General features: G+C 26.4%; 1 protein-coding gene across 1 annotated transcript in view; it reads right to left on the bottom strand.

The window, feature by feature from the left end:
* Window positions 1-18,101, bottom strand: part of LOC129975855 (sec1 family domain-containing protein 1-like) — a 33,651-nt gene extending 15,550 nt beyond the window's left edge. The window contains exons 1-15 of the mRNA XM_056089103.1: window positions 17,931-18,101; window positions 17,597-17,667; window positions 11,901-11,989; window positions 11,719-11,809; window positions 10,814-10,936; window positions 10,643-10,730; window positions 7,587-7,676; window positions 6,220-6,275; window positions 6,012-6,094; window positions 5,825-5,924; window positions 3,649-3,782; window positions 2,673-2,763; window positions 2,284-2,363; window positions 1,460-1,541; window positions 1,326-1,385 (exon numbers count right to left, since the gene is read on the bottom strand). Of these exons, the coding sequence (XP_055945078.1) occupies window positions 1,326-1,385; window positions 1,460-1,541; window positions 2,284-2,363; window positions 2,673-2,763; window positions 3,649-3,782; window positions 5,825-5,924; window positions 6,012-6,094; window positions 6,220-6,275; window positions 7,587-7,676; window positions 10,643-10,730; window positions 10,814-10,936; window positions 11,719-11,809; window positions 11,901-11,989; window positions 17,597-17,667; window positions 17,931-17,961 (1,269 nt within the window). The 5' untranslated portion in view covers window positions 17,962-18,101. The remainder of the gene's footprint in view (window positions 1-1,325; window positions 1,386-1,459; window positions 1,542-2,283; window positions 2,364-2,672; window positions 2,764-3,648; window positions 3,783-5,824; window positions 5,925-6,011; window positions 6,095-6,219; window positions 6,276-7,586; window positions 7,677-10,642; window positions 10,731-10,813; window positions 10,937-11,718; window positions 11,810-11,900; window positions 11,990-17,596; window positions 17,668-17,930) is intronic.
* Window positions 18,102-18,150: the final 49 nt, after the last annotated feature.

Here is an 18,150-nt window from a genome sequence, read left to right as displayed (position 1 = left end):
TTGATATACACATAAAACTTATGACAATAAATGTTATTTTATTATTTTTACATAAATTTCTAATTTTTTTCAGCTGCCAAAAGGTATAAGTCCTAAAATTTTTAAGATGCTGTCATTATTTCAATAAATACTTACGTTTTTATTTACACATCCTGTGCATATCTTGTTTTTTTGCAGAGTTTACAACTCGGAAAAAGACTTTATACACTTTTCTAATTAAATTAATAAACCAAGAATTTTAAAAACTAATGTATCAAAAAACATTAATTTTCTCAATTTTTGTGTTTTGGACTTAACCGCATTGGCTTCTGAGCGGCTCATATTTCAAATCTTAAATGATAATCTGGCCTTTAGATTTTTATCAGAATCAGGATTATGTACCTCATGATCTAAATGTACCCTTAGAATATACATAATGCCTGTGGAAGTCATGGTACAAATCAACAATATATGTTTCAATGAAACCCTAAATAAAACTGAACAGATTTTCCGATACTTTTTCTGAAGGCTGCTACTATTCCATTGTGCTAAAACATTTCTTTTGTTAATATTTGCATTTTAGTTTTGAACATTAGACTAATATGGTAGAAATAAAAGTAGTCTCATCAAAAAATGAGATCCATAAGGCAATTTCATCCACTAATCTCAACAATGTTCTCTATCATCTCAATAGGTCATTACTATTGATACATGAATATTTCAAAGAAAACTCTACTTATTCTTGACATCTCCATCTATCTCACCATTTTGAACTTTTTATATTAGATAGGATTTTAAAAGAAAGAAAATTGTTTTTTTTTTTTTGGGGGGGGGGGTATGTAATTTACACATATATACACAAAGTACAAATATTTTTCTGTATTACTAGTTTTAAATATAAATCAAAAATATCTACTTCAAAATAATCTATAGCTAAAAAAGTGTTATTTTGCTTAGTAACACAAACAAAATACACAAATGTTACAATAAGGGAATAATTAAGAATTAAGTGAAAAATCCCATAGAAGAATAAAAAAAGCCATGTTTTGTTCACTAAAGTAACAATCAGTTTAACAAAGTCATCCATTATAAATCTAATCAAAAGAGGATTAAATTTAGGTTTATAACCATTTCAAAATTGAATTTTATTTACAATCTTTAATGCTTTCAATCCAAATAAAATTAGTTAACATAAAAAAATGAATGTAAAGTACACAATAAATTTTTAAAAATAAATAAAAATAATACTAGAGTTTATATAAATATTAATTCAAATTTTCCTTCTTTTTTTTTTTTTTTTTTTACTAACAAAAAAATAAATATTTAAAAAAGAAACTGTAACTTACTAAAGTGGCTCTACCCATTATTTTCTCTTCTATTTCAAAATAAACATCCAACTTTCTGCTCTAAAAAGATACAAACAAATTAAATAAAAATTTAATTTATACTTGTACAAAGAATTGCAAAATTTGTTTAATACCTTTATGTGATCTAATATTGCAGTAGCTACAGTCATATGCATATCAATTAATCTCTTCTTTTCTAGAAGTTCAGGCAACGAACTGAAAAATTATAAAAATACTGAAATATATAAATATTTAGAAAGCAATTAAGAATAATTTGAAACTCTTAAGTTAATTAATCAGAATGACATTTTTCCTTTTCCATGTTAAAAAATTTAACTAAAATGGTTAAATTAAAATGTTATTAAATTTTAAAATGATATAACTAACAAAAAAAAAGTTTTGTTCAATTTTGGAAGAACAGATTTTTATATGCATATTTATTTTATAGGTATATTTTCGAACGCATAATACTTTCTATCCAAGGGTATGCAAAAAAAAAAAAAAACTCTTAATATTTAGATTTTACTTCTTGTTTATCTTAAAAGTTAATTAAAACAAAATCCAACCTCAAAAACAAAATCCATCCTGAATTCAATAAAGTAATTAAATAATGGTCAAAATAAAACAATTTATACAATTTTCAAGAACATCCATTAATAATGTAGATTTATTACATAAGAATATGATAAAATGAAAACACAAAGACCACACTTAAAGACATTTTCAACCTGTCTGTGTAACTCAGAAAATACAATTATTAATTAATATATATTACTTTCATATTGCAAAGTTGTAAGAATGTAATTTCAATATTAAATATTTCCTCAACAGTAATAAATGTAATAAATTTAAATTATATATAATTTATAAAAAATTTAGGAAATTAAAAAAACTTAGAAAATTTTTAAAATTTTTTAACTCTACAAACAATATGAATAAAATTAATTTCTAAGCTTACCTGACAGCAGATGTTAGTTTAGCAGTGTTATCTGACATGCTTCCAATCACTTCATCAGCACCACTATTGGCATCTAAGCCCTGTAACAAACAATTATAATTAATGGTAACATTATAATTAATGGTTTAAAAACTAATGATCTACTTGTAAAGGTAGATTTTTTAAAAAAATTTCTATTATCAACATTTCAAAAATATTTATCTTTTTTTAATGGATGTAAGTTAACAACTCTACTCTTGAAATGTAATTTCAAGAATTTAATTCTATCACAGATGAATATAAAATTCAAAACTAATGCTTATTCAAGGTAAAAATATTGCAATAAAAGAAGGTAAAAGGGAGTAAGTAGTTTAATGTCAAAATAATTTTTGAGTTTCAAATAAAAATACCATTGCTGATTTTAGCCTCTTAACTTCTTCTTCTGATGATCGATAAGCATCCAGTTCCTCTTGAACAGCCTCAGCAACAATAGGAAATGGACTAAATCAATAAGCATAGAATTTAGAATAACTTCAATAAAAATAATAAAATGCATAATTTTTTATTCACCTGTTAGAATACAAAAATTAATTTCTATAAAAAATTGAGTAAATTATTTTCTTATAAGCTATTTTACTTAAGAATGTAATTAAAACAATTGCATTTTTCATATAAAAGAAATATAAGGTAATATAAATTTTAAATTATTTAAATTTATGCAAAACATACAATATAAAGTAATAATTCTATTCAATTTTGATCAAAGGTTTCCATCAGATCGCTCTAAGTAATATTAATTTGCTTTCATTTACAATTTAAAAAATAAAACTGTTCAAACTGAAAAGTTAACTTTTTCAAATAATTCTTAGAAAAACATCTCTTAATTCCTGAATTTTCATTCCTTCCTTCCATTTTTGAGAGAAAAAAAAATGTAGAAAAATGGTAGATTTAACAAATGGGCATTGAAACATGCGATTCCCCCTTACTAAATAAAGTTATCAAAATTATGATTATATGCATAACAAGTTAAGTTCAATATCAACACTTTTTCATGCATACTTTATAAATTACCTTCTTGATTTTAAAACTTAAACTACTTTTTGTCTATGTTATAATAGGGTTATTATATAATCATCACTAAATCATTTCAATTATGATTGATATTTCATAAACTTAAATTTTGATTTTAGTAAATATGGCCGTAATTACTAATCTTTCCCAAATTTTCATGACAAAATGTAATCATCTTGATCATGTCAATTTTTCTCAAGAATCAACTTATCAAATCATATCAATTAAGATTGCCAGAATGTTAACATTAAATTAATCATAAAAATAGGTAAAATATACAGAGAAATTAGAATAATATTTCAATTTGAAACATACCTTCCCTTGTATTGCATCCAAAACTTGTCATTTGGATTTAAATCAAACATTTTCGTACGTTTGCGAGGCTTAGCACCTAAATGGCCAGTTTTTTCAGTTGCTTCATCCATGGTAACACGATTCAATTGGAGATCCTAATTAAATTAATTTATTTATAACAGTTATGAAAAATGTATGAAAAAGGAAATGATATCAAAAATATGAATAATATATACATTTTACTATTAGGAACAACATATTTTATTTACATGAACAATAAAAGTGGGGGGGGGGGTGATGATTCAGATAAACTTTTTATATTGAATTCAAATATGTAGATAGTTTAAAATCACCATCCACATTTTTTTTTTTTTTGCCTTGTACATTAAATGGGTATTATATAAAGGATGTTGTAGAATTTGACTGACAAACTCAGAGAGGTGATAGTAGGCATTAAGAGGATTAACAATCACTCGACAACATAGGGTCCCAAACAACATTTCAAAGGTAAAAATTACAAAAATATAGGGTGCCCAAAAATTCTTGGAAACTGTAAAAATTTAATAAAAAAATAACAAATGAAATTTGTACCATGAATTTTTTTTTATGTGAAAGCACATTCTTAAAGGTTATTTTTTGTGACGATTTGAAGATCTAAAGGGTCATAAATCACTGAAAATGAAAAAGTAGTATATAACCCTTATCTGCAAAAATATTTAAATGTGAAGAAAAAATAAAAGCTTGGAAATGTAAGATATTTCATGCCTTTTAATGTAATATAAGCATGTAATATGAATTCAATTTTAAGATATTCAAGAAAAACTAAAATGTGTACCAGGAAACATTGCTGCAACATTCATACCAATGTTTGCAGAGGGTGTTGTCAAACAAGAAAGATAAATTCAGAGAGGTAATAATAGACATTAAGGGGATGAAAAATTACTATAAAACATAGGATGGCAGGTGACATTTATTCAGTGAAAATCACAAAAACAGATGTTGAAAAGACAATGAGCCTATAAATGCGAGAATTTGAAACAAGATATTCGAGAAGAAGTCTTTACGTATGTAAATTTTTTATGCGTATAAAACAGCTGTAATTTTAAACTAATACAGAAATTTACTGGCAATGAAAGTTGTCTACATGTAAAAACATGCATATAAACAAAATTTTAGTTCCTTTATAAGAATCAAATATTAATCTACAGAATTACATCTCATATCTCAAGAGAAAACTATAATTATATATAAATCCACAATTTCAATTATAACATGATAGTTGCCTCAGGCTATAGCTGGATCACCAGGAGTATCAGTTTTATTTAACTTGAGATAAATTATTTTTATAACTTCATATTGACGATTTTGCCAAATTACCTGACATTTAAGCAATGTCTGATTTCTGTTTAAGTTCTGTTTATCATGAATCTTTCTAATGGAAAGAGTCCCATAACATAACTAACATAACATTGTAACTTCATACTTTTTTATTTGTCTTGCAAATTATATAGATATTAAACATAGTCCTCCTTCTTCAGCTTTCAGTAATGAAAGAAAATCATTTAAAGAAAGAATGAAAACAGTTTGAATTTCACAGAAACAATATAATATATTTCTGGAAATTAAACTAAAAAAAATTACTAAAATTCAGGAAAAAATTCACATGACTATTAAATTGGTATCATTAAAAAGACAAGTTTTAAAATTTTGAAGTAGTGTAAAATTTATTTTTATGCAATTATATTTTTAAAAAATGCAAAATTCAGCCTAATTTTTAATTAATAAAATTTAATTAATAAAAATTCTATTTCAAAAATTTCTCCAAAGTGCACATTTCCACATTCCAAAATAGATACGAGCCAAATTTGGCAGTTATCAGTCAAATGATCTGATCTCAATAATACACACACACACTTTCACCTTTATTATTAGAAAGATAAACAGATATAATTGAAATAATATAGAAATATTTATATTTAGCTAATAATGTATTATACAGAGAAGCACAATCAGTGTAAATCATTTATATATCATAAAATAGAAAGCTAATATGACAAACTTTAAAAAATTTGATAATGCTTTTTAAGTAAATCAAAAATTATCATCACAGAATTATATTTATATTCAAAAACTACTCTTCAACTTCTCTAATGACTTTTATATTAAAAAAACCTAAAGGGGAATAAAGCTTTCTCACCAAAACATCATGAGCAAGAGCCTGGTATGTCCATGTATGGTGCAATGGAGTGGCCATATCTTGATTTCGATCCAATATAACTAATAAAGGCCTCTGGAATCTGTACAAAAGTATAGAATAATATTTTTAAAAAAGAAAGAAAATTTTTGTTTTATTTTTAATTTTATACAAAAAAATTAAATCTTACGAGAAAGAACTTGGAATTCCATCAGGAGCAAACAGGCTGTTTCGAGCATCTCTGAGATTCTCGCGAATTTTTTTGTCTAATTTCTAAACAATAATAAAAATATATAAATGTAATAAAATAAATAATAAAATATAAATACATTTTATTCATAATAATAATTAGAAGAAGATCTCTCACTTAAAATTCATAAAAATTTTGAAATCTTTACCTCAGAAACCATTTCAGCTGCATTTCCTCTTGGACACCGAATGATAGGTACAACACCTAAAAAAAATATTTTCTATACTGCTTGCCTTCTGAAATATCTAATTATTCTGTTGAAATTTTAAAAAGGGAAAAAATGTAAATTAGCTGTTACACAATACACTCACCAGACAAAAAAAATTTATTTAATTATTTAGAGAAATTGTGTTGATATTGTGCAACCTTACTTCTGGCTTTGATAACTGCAATTTGGTTAGGGAGAGAATTTACAAAATTCTACTTGTACATTGATTTTTGCTTCATATTCATGCCTCTAACTGAAGATTAAATCATGCAAATTAGTTATATTGTGTGATTCTAATTTCAGCATTTTACCCAGTATATCAAAAGAATGTAGAGATTTACAGTAGAATTGAGACCAGGTGATTTTGCTGAGATAATGGATATGTAAGTGATCATGACACTAGTCATATAAGCATCATGTCCTATTAATTTTGCTATTGTCATCTTTAAAAATGGGAATGTTAACAATATACTCACCATGAGAATGTTGAGTAAAGCATAATTCTTTAAAAAAAAAAAAAAAAACCTTGCTGAATTATGCTGGCAGTTACCTCAATGAGTAGATCCAATATACAATGCAAAAATACCTTCAAAACATCATTGATCAACCTCCAGGTTGAACCTGAGCTTGTCCACATTAAGGATAAAAAATATATAGATTTGCATCACTTAAATAATTTCAAAAATGTGATTCAACAGATCACATTATTCAGGAATTGACTGCTAGTTAGCTAATGTCAATATTCGTTGATTTCTGACCCATTGAAGATATGCGGATTCATATGTTTCTGTGAGAAACAGCTTTTTATATTGTAACTGACTCTAGATGTCCATCAAATGCAGTAATTTCTTAAGATTTAAAAGTAGAAATGCTGAGAAATTCATCTTCAGTTTCTCTGTTAAGATCTTTTTCAGTTCTGGCCTCACATTTCATGGTGAATGCATTATATCACACATTTGTGTGCAATCAATAATCAGCCATGAAGCATCAATAAATCTAGCAACTTCATATTCTGAGCAGTCGAACAAAATTGCTTCTTTTTACTGTTACACATAGTATTTCCTAAAACATGATTCCTACTTGAAACAAAAATCTCTCACTCAATGTTATTGCCTTGTGATCACATTGAGGTAGTTCCTGTACAGTTGAGCAAGTGACTTTACTGTTACACTATTTGTATTGATTTGATGACTCTTCAATACTTATATGCAAGGTTGACTAATTTTTGTCTAGTTTTTTTACACACATTATTTCTTTCATTTATATAAAGAAACTTATATAGAAACTAAGAAATATATTGAACTTACCAAGTGTAACAAATACTGAAAATAAACTATCAACAATGCTATCAATAAGAATTTCCATTTCGGTATCTTTCATGTCCCCTCTGTTTATGGCTGCAAAAAATTTTTATAAAAAGAATATATAAAATTGTAATTTGCAATAACAAAATCAAACAATATCCTTAATTCAGTGGTAATGAATACCACTGAATTAAGGAATTAATTGAAGAATTTATTATCGGATAAGGTAAAGGTAACCCTCCAAGCAGCTAAAATGCAACCTAATTTGTCTGAAAGTGGTTAAACCAATTATTGATACATTTTCAAAGCAAAATATGAATAAAAATTTCTTCAGATTAAATACTTTTCTTTAAAACTGCTTATAAGAAAAAAAATATTAAGTATTTTAATCACTTACAAATCAAAATAATTGATACATATTAATGTTAAACAGTCAATTTACATACAAAGATAAATTGATAAGAAAAATAATTGAAATGAATAAGGGATATAATTATTCACAATATTATTTAAAGATGAAAATTTTAAATTCTTATTATTCTACATCTAATTAAATAAAAAATATAACGAAAACATACACACATAATTTAGGAGAATTATGTATGTGTATGTTACAGTGCACTTGCACCTTCTTTAGGAGAATATATATTTCAAAAATATTAATTTTTCTTTTTAGATTTTCAGCAAACAATTTTCTTATTTCATTCATTCATTCATTCATGTAATTTTTTCTTTTAATCTTAAAAGCATAAAGCTACTAAGGTTCAAGATCACAGTAGATGAGATGAGGCAATGTAAAAAAATATCAGAAGAACCCCAATTTAGAAGGATTTCAAATTTTATCTTCAGATACATCAATTAAAAAGAAAATCTTTTAGATTTGAAATTACATTACAATTTATTAAAAGGAAAATTTTTATGACCGAATTTTAATACATTTTCATATTTAGTTTCAGTAAAAGTGGCAATTGGGTGCTCTCACAATTACCAGGATTAATTATTTAACCCTGGAAAACTATCATATTATGAATTAATCTCACATCATTTGAATAAACCTTTTGAGCAATCAGAAGAAACATACCACTGAAAGTTGCCTTTGCAGAGATTATCAATAATTTTCAAGGATAAATACTTGGAAGTGTTAGATTATAAAAGCCAATTTTGCATTTACTTATGGACAACAATCAATTTTTAAATCTACAATATTTAACAATATTTTTGCATCAACTATCAAAAATAATAAACTAAAAAATTCTTTATTATTGTATTTTGACATTAAATATAATACACACACTAAAAATATGTAAATACATTCATATCAATAAATTGTCTGCATTTGTGTATACATTTTATTTGAAAATTTAATTTCAACAAATCAAAATCAACTGCAGGGTTAGGGTGAATGTGGGAATATTTTGTACTTTATTTGTAATATGCTACAAAGATTTTCTATGGTCTATTTTAAAGCACACATAAATTTACTGAATAAATTTTGCAATACAATAACTCAAAACTATTTTTTTTTAATCAAAAAGAATCTTTTTAAAATTTTTAGAAAAACTGGAATTGCATAATTTTAAAATTTTATAATCACAAAATGTCAGTCTCTTTATAAACATATAGCCGTAATCTTAGAGTATATACTTATTTTTGTTTCATTATAACAAAGATATAAATCGCATCGGCATCTGTCCTAAGTAAAATGCTGCAAACTTTTTAATATGGTGTAGTATTTGTTAATAAACAAATTGCATAATGATGTCCCAAAATTTTTATCATCGTTTGCTGAGACTAATCAAAAATACGGGAAGCGAACATGGAACCAAATAAATACTGGAAGAAATGGCAATGCATGTAAAATTAATACAGTTGGTTTAAATGATATCTTTCTGCACAATCATAGAAACAAGGAACAAAATAAAGAGAGATAATCAAAAATGCCAGAAACAAGTGCCGAACAACTGTACAAACTACACACATAAATATTGTTAACAATAGAAAGAAAAGTGCTTTTTCCTTTTTATAGAATTAGTAAAAGATTAATAATCTGGGCAACAAATTATTTAATATACAGAATAGTTTAAAGCAGACTAGAATATACAAGGTAGTCACAAAATGTTTCCCTTATTACAAAATATTATTGTAAAGAATATTATAATAATTTGACATATGATTGTTTTGAAAGAAAACAAGTAAAGTAATAAGACATTTAAAGTAATAATAAGTAAAGACATTTACACAATTTTTAATAAAACCACTTATGTCAATAAATTTCTATGTAAACACCCTTGGTAGCTTGAATACTGTCAAGAAGACAGTTTAAAATAGTTTGCCAGGCTCAGACATAGCATCTATGATCCTAACTTCAATTATATCAGTATCGTCAACTAGCATTGTAAACATTTTTTTTCTTTATGTAAACTCCAAAAGTGATATTGAGCAGTGAAGGCTGAGTGAATTTACAGCACCAAAGAACATATTCAGCTTTTTATTTAGTTGATACAACTTTGATAACAATTAAATGTAAAATCACTATTTCTGCATTAATTGCACTATCTGTTGAATTTTTTAAAAAATTAAGGAACATGATAACTTTTTCATAAAAATTTAATAGCATTATATTCAATATGCTCTTTTTTTTTGTAACATTTTTTAGTAATCATGGAAAGAGTTCATGAACGCCTTGTATATACTACCAATCAATAATATAAATTTCTATACATTTTGCCATTACCTGTATTATTTAATGAGTATTTTGAACAGAATAAAAATATTCTTTGATAACGTACAGTATTTCTAATTATATATGTTTTGGAATAAATCGGTATCAATGCAATATTTTAACAATTGTTTTTCAAAATTTCTTTTATGAAATACAAGAATAATTTAGATATTCTGTAATTTTTTTTACATTATGTTACACAATATACTATAGAACCCAAATATTTCTATTTATTTCATTTTAATTAAGGAAATTATATTCTAATATAACAAAGTATAAAGAAAAAAATTTTCTTAGTTATTCTAACATTACACAAACAGCAGGAAAAACTAATTACCATAATAATTCAAAGAGCTCCGATCTTGGTGCTTTAAAATGTACATGTCGTTTTCAAGTGTAATAAAGTTTAAATATTGGTCAAAAACCTGAAAAGAAATATCAATATTATTTTTAAAAGTTCGGATTCAGGACAAACAAATAAAAAGAATATAATTTCAGAAAAGCATACCGAATTTATAGAGGATACACATCCGGCTTGTATAGCTGCACTTGCTATATCCTCAAGATAAGAACGAGAAATGGGAGAGATAAAATTGAGATAAAAACTATCATAAAGTTGATTTCTGAAATCCTAAAACATAAAAATAAATTATCACCTGAAAAAAATAATTGTCAATTTAATCAATTACTTTTTGTTTTGATTAAGCTGACTTAATATCTAATCTCAATATTTTTTTCATGTCATTTTAATATTTTAGTTTGAGGTTTATGCTGAAAACTTGACTGTCATTTTAAATCTCCTAGCATACTCAAGCATTAATTTTAAAAGAAAATAATAATTTCACAAAAACATCCATTAATCACCCCCACCCTTAAAATATCGTCACTAAAAAAAATAGCACCAGAATTAAAAGTTTCTTAGAACACAAAAATAATATTACTATTATGATTTTCTAATAAGAACAGGAAGAACAAAAGCAGAATTTTTAAATAAAAAAGCCAGACTTTGAGAAATTGTAGGAATTTATCCTGGCTACAAGTTAGAAGATATACAGGAGAATATCTAAACTTTGTAATTGCATTTATTACATCCAGTTTAAAACTTAATCAAGATAAATCTCTTTTAAATCAGTGCTACATCAAAGGAAAAAAAATTACATTTCTTATCCATTAAACACTAAGTATTTGTGCCATTCAAAGAATTAATATATAAAAACAATTAAATTTTTTAAAATCAGTACAAGCATTAATTAAATAATCAATTGGCACTAATCTATAAACAGGATTACAGGCAAAAATCTCACAAATTTACAATAATATAGCACTTTCAAGGGCCCCAATCAATCCTAACATTTCATTTTTGCAACAATTGGAGCCCAAGAAACAGAATACTAATAAATTTGGATAGATTACCTGACCAATTCTAGAAATATTTTCTTCATTTGGCATAACAAAATATATTACAGGTACATCAGGTATAGGTTCTCGATCAGAATGTAAAAGCCTGAAACAAAAATAATGAAATGTCATTAAATTTTAGTTTATTTCTTGACTGAAACAAAAAAACAGTTTAGAATATATATTTTTTTACTTACAGATGGAGGGTTACTCCTAATTCACGAAGATCTTTGACAGATAATAATGGTGAAATAATATCCTGGCCATAACGATCATAAACCAATACCTGTCAAATACAAATATTAATTATTCTAATACATATAAAATCTAAATAGAGTAAAACTTCCGTACAAATATTCTTATAATTGTATTTTCTTTGGTCTCAGCAAAATTTTTCATTTATTCCATATATCCCAAATTTGCCTATAGTGATTATTACCACTTTTTAGATACACTTGTCTGCAATGATAATTTTACCTTTTTAGAAAGTTGGTAAAAACGAGAAAAGTTTGATCTTTGGAAAATGGCATTTTATGGTACAAAATTTGAAATAGAAGGGAATCAGTAGGAGAGAAAGGCTAAAACTGTAACCTTTTATAATAGATGGGAGAGGGCAAGTGGATGGAATAAGCATAAATGGTTTTGTCACTAGTAGTACTGTACTGGTGGGTACTGTAGAACCAGTTCAATTTGAAGCAGCATTTTGTATTAATCACTTATTCCTTGAACATCATATTTGATACATTAAATCCTTAAATATACAATGTTTTGATATAAAAGATTGGCTTTCAAAGAAAAGCAACAAATAATTTTAGGAATTGATCAAGGACTAAGGCTGTATGCTACTACTAAAAAGTAAGGAATAATATTAAATGATAAAGTAAGTTGATAGTAACCACTTTCTTAAAACAAAAGAAAAAAAAATGCCGGGGGAGGGGATAAAGTGGATAGAAAAATATCGCGTAAATAACAATGTTGATATAACTATTCTAGAATATGAAAATGTAGAGCGTGGCATTAAAGGAATTGATTATGACTCTTTATTAGGCAATAATATTTTCAAAGCTAGTAATTGATGGATTTTCTCTTTTCTTTAATTCCTTTTCATATATTTTTATTGTTAGAAAAATTTTAAGTAAAATATCCACGGCTGAAGCTTTTAAGGAGTTTAAATAAATGCAAATTCATGCTAGTCAGGATTTAAGCACAATCAGAATTTAAGTAACTAAATCAATATGCACAATGTAATTAGCATATTAATAAGTGCAATTTTACAAAAATGCTCAAAATCTCTATAACAATAACCAGGCTATAATTAGATTGTTTCTTTGTCTCTCCCATTACCAAAAGATTTACAATACTTTTCAGTAGAAAATTTCAAAAATGATTTAATAAAAGTATCACTTAATTAGAAAGCAATTTTTTAGTTGCAAATTAAGAAGTATTCAGATTTGGACAATTAACACTACTGCACAAGATTAATAGAAATAAAGTTGAAGTTCTCATAATAATTTTACAAAAACTGCACTGAAGTTTTATTTTTTAAATATCCCCTCTTTACAAATTTTATATATTACTCGTTTTCAAATAAATTTTTAAAAATTATAAAATGTATTTTCACTAATGCATGCCAATAACACATAACTTTCCTTTCTTTTTTTTATGAGCGTCATCATTATTTGAAGAACAAAAGAAATAAAATACATAATTAGCAGTATAAACAATATGTGTGTTGGATTTTTGGACTTCAAATACTTCACAGTACCATATGAGCAATGAAATAATTTTGGTCACACTGGATGATCATATTTTGACAAGAACTCGAAGATTTATAGGAATCTGTCTTCATTTTATTCCTTTATTCTAGCCTCTAACTACTTCTACAAAAAACAAGATATAATGCTAGAATTAGAGCCAAATATAAGATTCTCTTAATAACTTCGAGTCTGAAACTTTTTTCCTCGATTGTGTCTTCACACATGCTTTTGGCATTCTATGATAATGGATTCTAGATCTTTTGCTATGCACTCTGAAACATGCTCCCAATCTTTAATTCTAATGATCAAAGCTTTTGAGCCCCTTGGCTGTGTGATTCTTGTTCCTTGGAAAATTACAAACATGTTAAACAGCAAACATGACTAAACTTCTGCGAGTAGAATAACAATTTTCTATTTAGTTTGTATCCAGAATTAATTGCAAAATTGAAACAGATGTGAATAAGAAAAAAATATCAATCTTTTGTTTGATGGTCTCAGAAAAGGGCCATTATGATTCAAAATTTGGACTCTAAATATTCAATAATATAGTGAACACATCATCCTTGATAACTAACTTCTTGTTCTCTGTATAGGGATATACTCTATAAATAAAATGATAAAATAAGCAGGCAATTTCTTGATTTGAAAAGGGGAAAGCATAAGTAATACTTATCAAGCTTAATTTTTCTTTCACATTAAATAATCATTATTTTTTTCTTTATACACAGAAGACCCCCTAAACTCAAAAATTCAATACTTATGACCTGATATTAAAGTATTTAATATTTAATACCAAATTTCTTACATATTAATCAATGAAATTAAATAATTCAGTTCTGATCATACACAAAATTATAAGATATATTATTCAACATTATATTATTAATTTTACTAAATCAAGTATTTTTTTATCTTTTATATTATTAAATATCTTTTATATATGTACACTTATCTAATTTCAAAAATTATACGTTTTTGATACTCAAAAGCATAATGTTCATTCTTCATTCTTAAAAATGACTAACATATTAATTAGAATAATGTTTTTTATTTATTTTTTGCATTAAGACAAAAATAATAAAAATGGATTTAATATATTTTTATTTCTATGTATCATTATACAAAGAGAAAATATTGTTATAAAAAAATTCAACTATCAGACTTTAATGAATCTTTGCATTTCAGACCTACATAAGTGCAAAAATCGTTTTTGGAATTAGATCAGTCTAATCATTCAAAAAGTTTACATTAGATGAATGAAATCAGTATTTGTACACAAAATTCGTAGATTTCTATCAAATTTTATTCACAGGAAGTTAACCTGTTCTATCTTGAGTGCAAGAAAATAAGATTACTACAAACTGGAGTGAGCTGCATAGATAAAATTTGGTGCATAATTTTAACATCTGAAGCATAAATTTGTATCAAACTTTGAACCAAATCCAACAATGGGTTGATGGTCATTCATATATACAGGGGTGTTTGTGGGACCCCAAAAAATCCCCTGAAACTTTTACAAACTTACTACCGGCATTTTGGAGTTTCAAGAAGAGGGGGGGGGGGGGGAGAAATGAAAAATTACAATTATGAAGTATTGAATGACCTAATTATAAAAGTTCAATGAATTACTTTTTTTGCAAAATTAATAACCATAAATTTTCAAACATATAAACTACTACATTTTATGCAAATATTTTAAATTACCTGAATTAATTCTTTTAAAAAAAATTATCTAATTTCTGCTGCTTTTTTTTTATTTTCTGATGTTTGTGGGCTTGTCTTTCTTTTGTGGTGAACTTCATAATTGCAGGAAGGTTGACTTTTATTTTCCTCATTTACAGTTGAAGAAATTTGCATAGAAGAAGCATATGCAGAGGTAGAAGCAGTTTGCTTTTCTGCTAATGTAGAAGGTTTTTCAGAGACTTTTATAGGTGACTCATCTGAAATACATGTTTTTAAGTCCTCTTGATATGTTTTCCAACTTCTGTTCATATTCAGTAAGAGATCTTTGTGAATTGGATCAGTCATTGGATTTTTTTAGCCATATTTTTCACATGAGGTTTCTTTAGAAGCCATTAAATCATATTTAATAGTCTGCACTGCATCTAGGGAATCAATCTTAAGAGAGGTTCTATAGTCAGTGACAAGTGTATCCATTAAGTTGAATGCACTTTCCACTAATGGACCATGGAAGCAGCTAAGGCAGGCTTTGACCAATTTAGCCAATGTAGGATACTTATAATCATTTGTGAAATCATCTTTTAAATTAAAAACTTTAGACCAATATTTATCAATTGTACACTTGACTTGATTTCCACTTTCATCAGATGTGTAGAGCATTTCTTTGGCAATATCAATATCACTCTGGTATAACCTTATTTCAGCTTCTACTTTTGACTTTTCATTATCACTAAAAATATGGGACATAAAAGATGATAATTTTTCAAAAGCTAATATTGTACTGGTTTTACCTCTTAGCTCTGGATCTAATGCTGTAAAACTAATTAGATATGAATTTTTAAGGGGTAATTTCTGTTTCATATGCTGAAATTTCAAAGTGAAATTCTCTTGAGTACATAAATAAAAAAATATTTCAATAAGCGAAACGAAAAATGTACACGTGCATCAATAAATGAAACGAAAATTTTACACAGCGGAGAAAAAAAAATTGCGAAGCGATCAATGACAAATAGCTAATACGGCGAAAAATCCCCCTTCTCTACTTATTGGCGCCACGCCAGGAGAGATAAGACCTTTGAACACAGAGTCACGTTATCGCACATCTGGTCGAACGAAGTCTCTCCCTTTTTTTTCTGCCGCGCCTACTTGCCGAAAAGAATCCAGAAGAGAATGTCCGAGAACCGGGGGAATGAGTCATAACTCGCAATAAGGAAAGAACAAAAAAGAAGTTTTTTTGACCTTTTCACGCATTATCACTGCCTTTGGAGAAAGAGAGGAAAAGTTTTCACCACACACACTGACCTTGCGTTTTCTGCTTTCAAAGCAAACAAAATTACCCAGATCAAAATAAATAATTCATTATTATTCCTACTTCCTTTTGAACGACGATCCCCGGAATTTCCGGGTATCGAAGTTCAAAATCCCCGGAATTCCGGGGTTTCCCCGGAGCACAAACACCCCTGTATATACAATCTTTTTATTAAAACAGGAGTTCTGTGGCAAATTTTAATCTCAATCAGTCAAAAAGATATCCAAGATAGAACATATCATTCATAAACCATTGATTTATTTAATTACTCCAAACTTTGATCTTTTTAAATTTTTATCTTTAATATAACCCTTTTACAAATATTGAAAGTTAAAATGTTAGCAAATATTATGAGTAAAATCTTACAGGAAAAATTTTTTTAAATAATATTTATCCAGAATTTTAATTATTGGAGATATTTCATAATGATGTGAACACATGTGATCACTGTGAATCTAACATTTCTATTCTGAAAAATGTTAGATGCAATTCCTCTTTAAGAGTCCCATTAATTAAAATCATTTTATTAATCCAAAACTGGCCAAGTTTCAGTATTAAATTCTCATTCAAGTTACATTAAAGAAAACATTTTATGTTTAAAAGAGTGTTTAATAAAAGGATTAATAAAAAGAAGGACATCTATAGATATAAACAAGACTTTCCAGATTTAATGCATTTCAATATTTATTATGAGAAGCAGCAATCAATGTGCAAACAACATTTGCATTTAATTCATTCAAGTATCACATTGCTGAACTCTCATTAAGCAAATGGAAAGAGTCTGTTGTTAAAAAAAAGTTCTACTGTAACATGATTGAAAAAAGCAAATCAGAAAAAAGCAAATTACTACTAGAATGCAAAATGTACAACTTCCATATATGAAATATGGAAGTAAATGTACAACTTCCATATTTCATATTTAAACATGAGTTCAGTAATAAATATTATTCAGACATTTTGCTCTAAAAAAATCAAAATAACAATACTAGTTAATTTATAAAAATGTGACAAATACAATCATACTAAAACATAGATTAAATGATCCAGTTTTAAATTCAAATTATTGTTATATTTGGTTTAAAAATCAAATTAAAAAACGTTCAAAAATTTTTTTAATTTCATATGTTGAAGAATAATTCAGTATTACCTTCCACACTGGCTCAGCAACAGAAGTCTTCGAAATGTTTACATTGAAATTCAACATGCGCTTTAACGCATCTGCAAAAAATAAACAAGCAAATTAAAGAGTACTCAAAACAAATTAATTATATGTTCAGTAATAATACATGAATAGTGTGCACCATAACAAAACAAAGATGGTAATCTTTTTGAGGTCGTTTTTGGAAAGATAAACTATGCGGAAAATAATAAATACAATTCAAGTTATTCTTATAGCACGAACATACTCATAATTAAAAATTTCTTCGACAAAAATTTTAAACACGTATTTTTTTCCTTTTTATAAAACAAAATAATCATACTTATTTGTTTTTCACGTAGCACCGAAGCCATTTTTTAAGTATAGAAAAAATTCTTTGTTATATGAACAATAAAAATTATTGAAATTAAAGTCCCATATTATGAGTAGACAGTTTTGTTTTTCATATTTACATTAACGTGTCAATACGGCAAAAACAATATCAGAACTTTCACAAACTCCAGAACCACTGCCAGATGTCACATTTAAACTGAGTTTTAAGT

The sequence above is a fragment of the Argiope bruennichi genome, chromosome 7 (assembly GCF_947563725.1).
Source record: "Argiope bruennichi chromosome 7, qqArgBrue1.1, whole genome shotgun sequence".
Lineage (NCBI taxonomy): Eukaryota > Metazoa > Arthropoda > Arachnida > Araneae > Araneidae > Argiope > Argiope bruennichi.
Note: the sequence above shows the minus strand (reverse complement) of the source record. Positions and strands in the feature narration are given on the sequence as shown.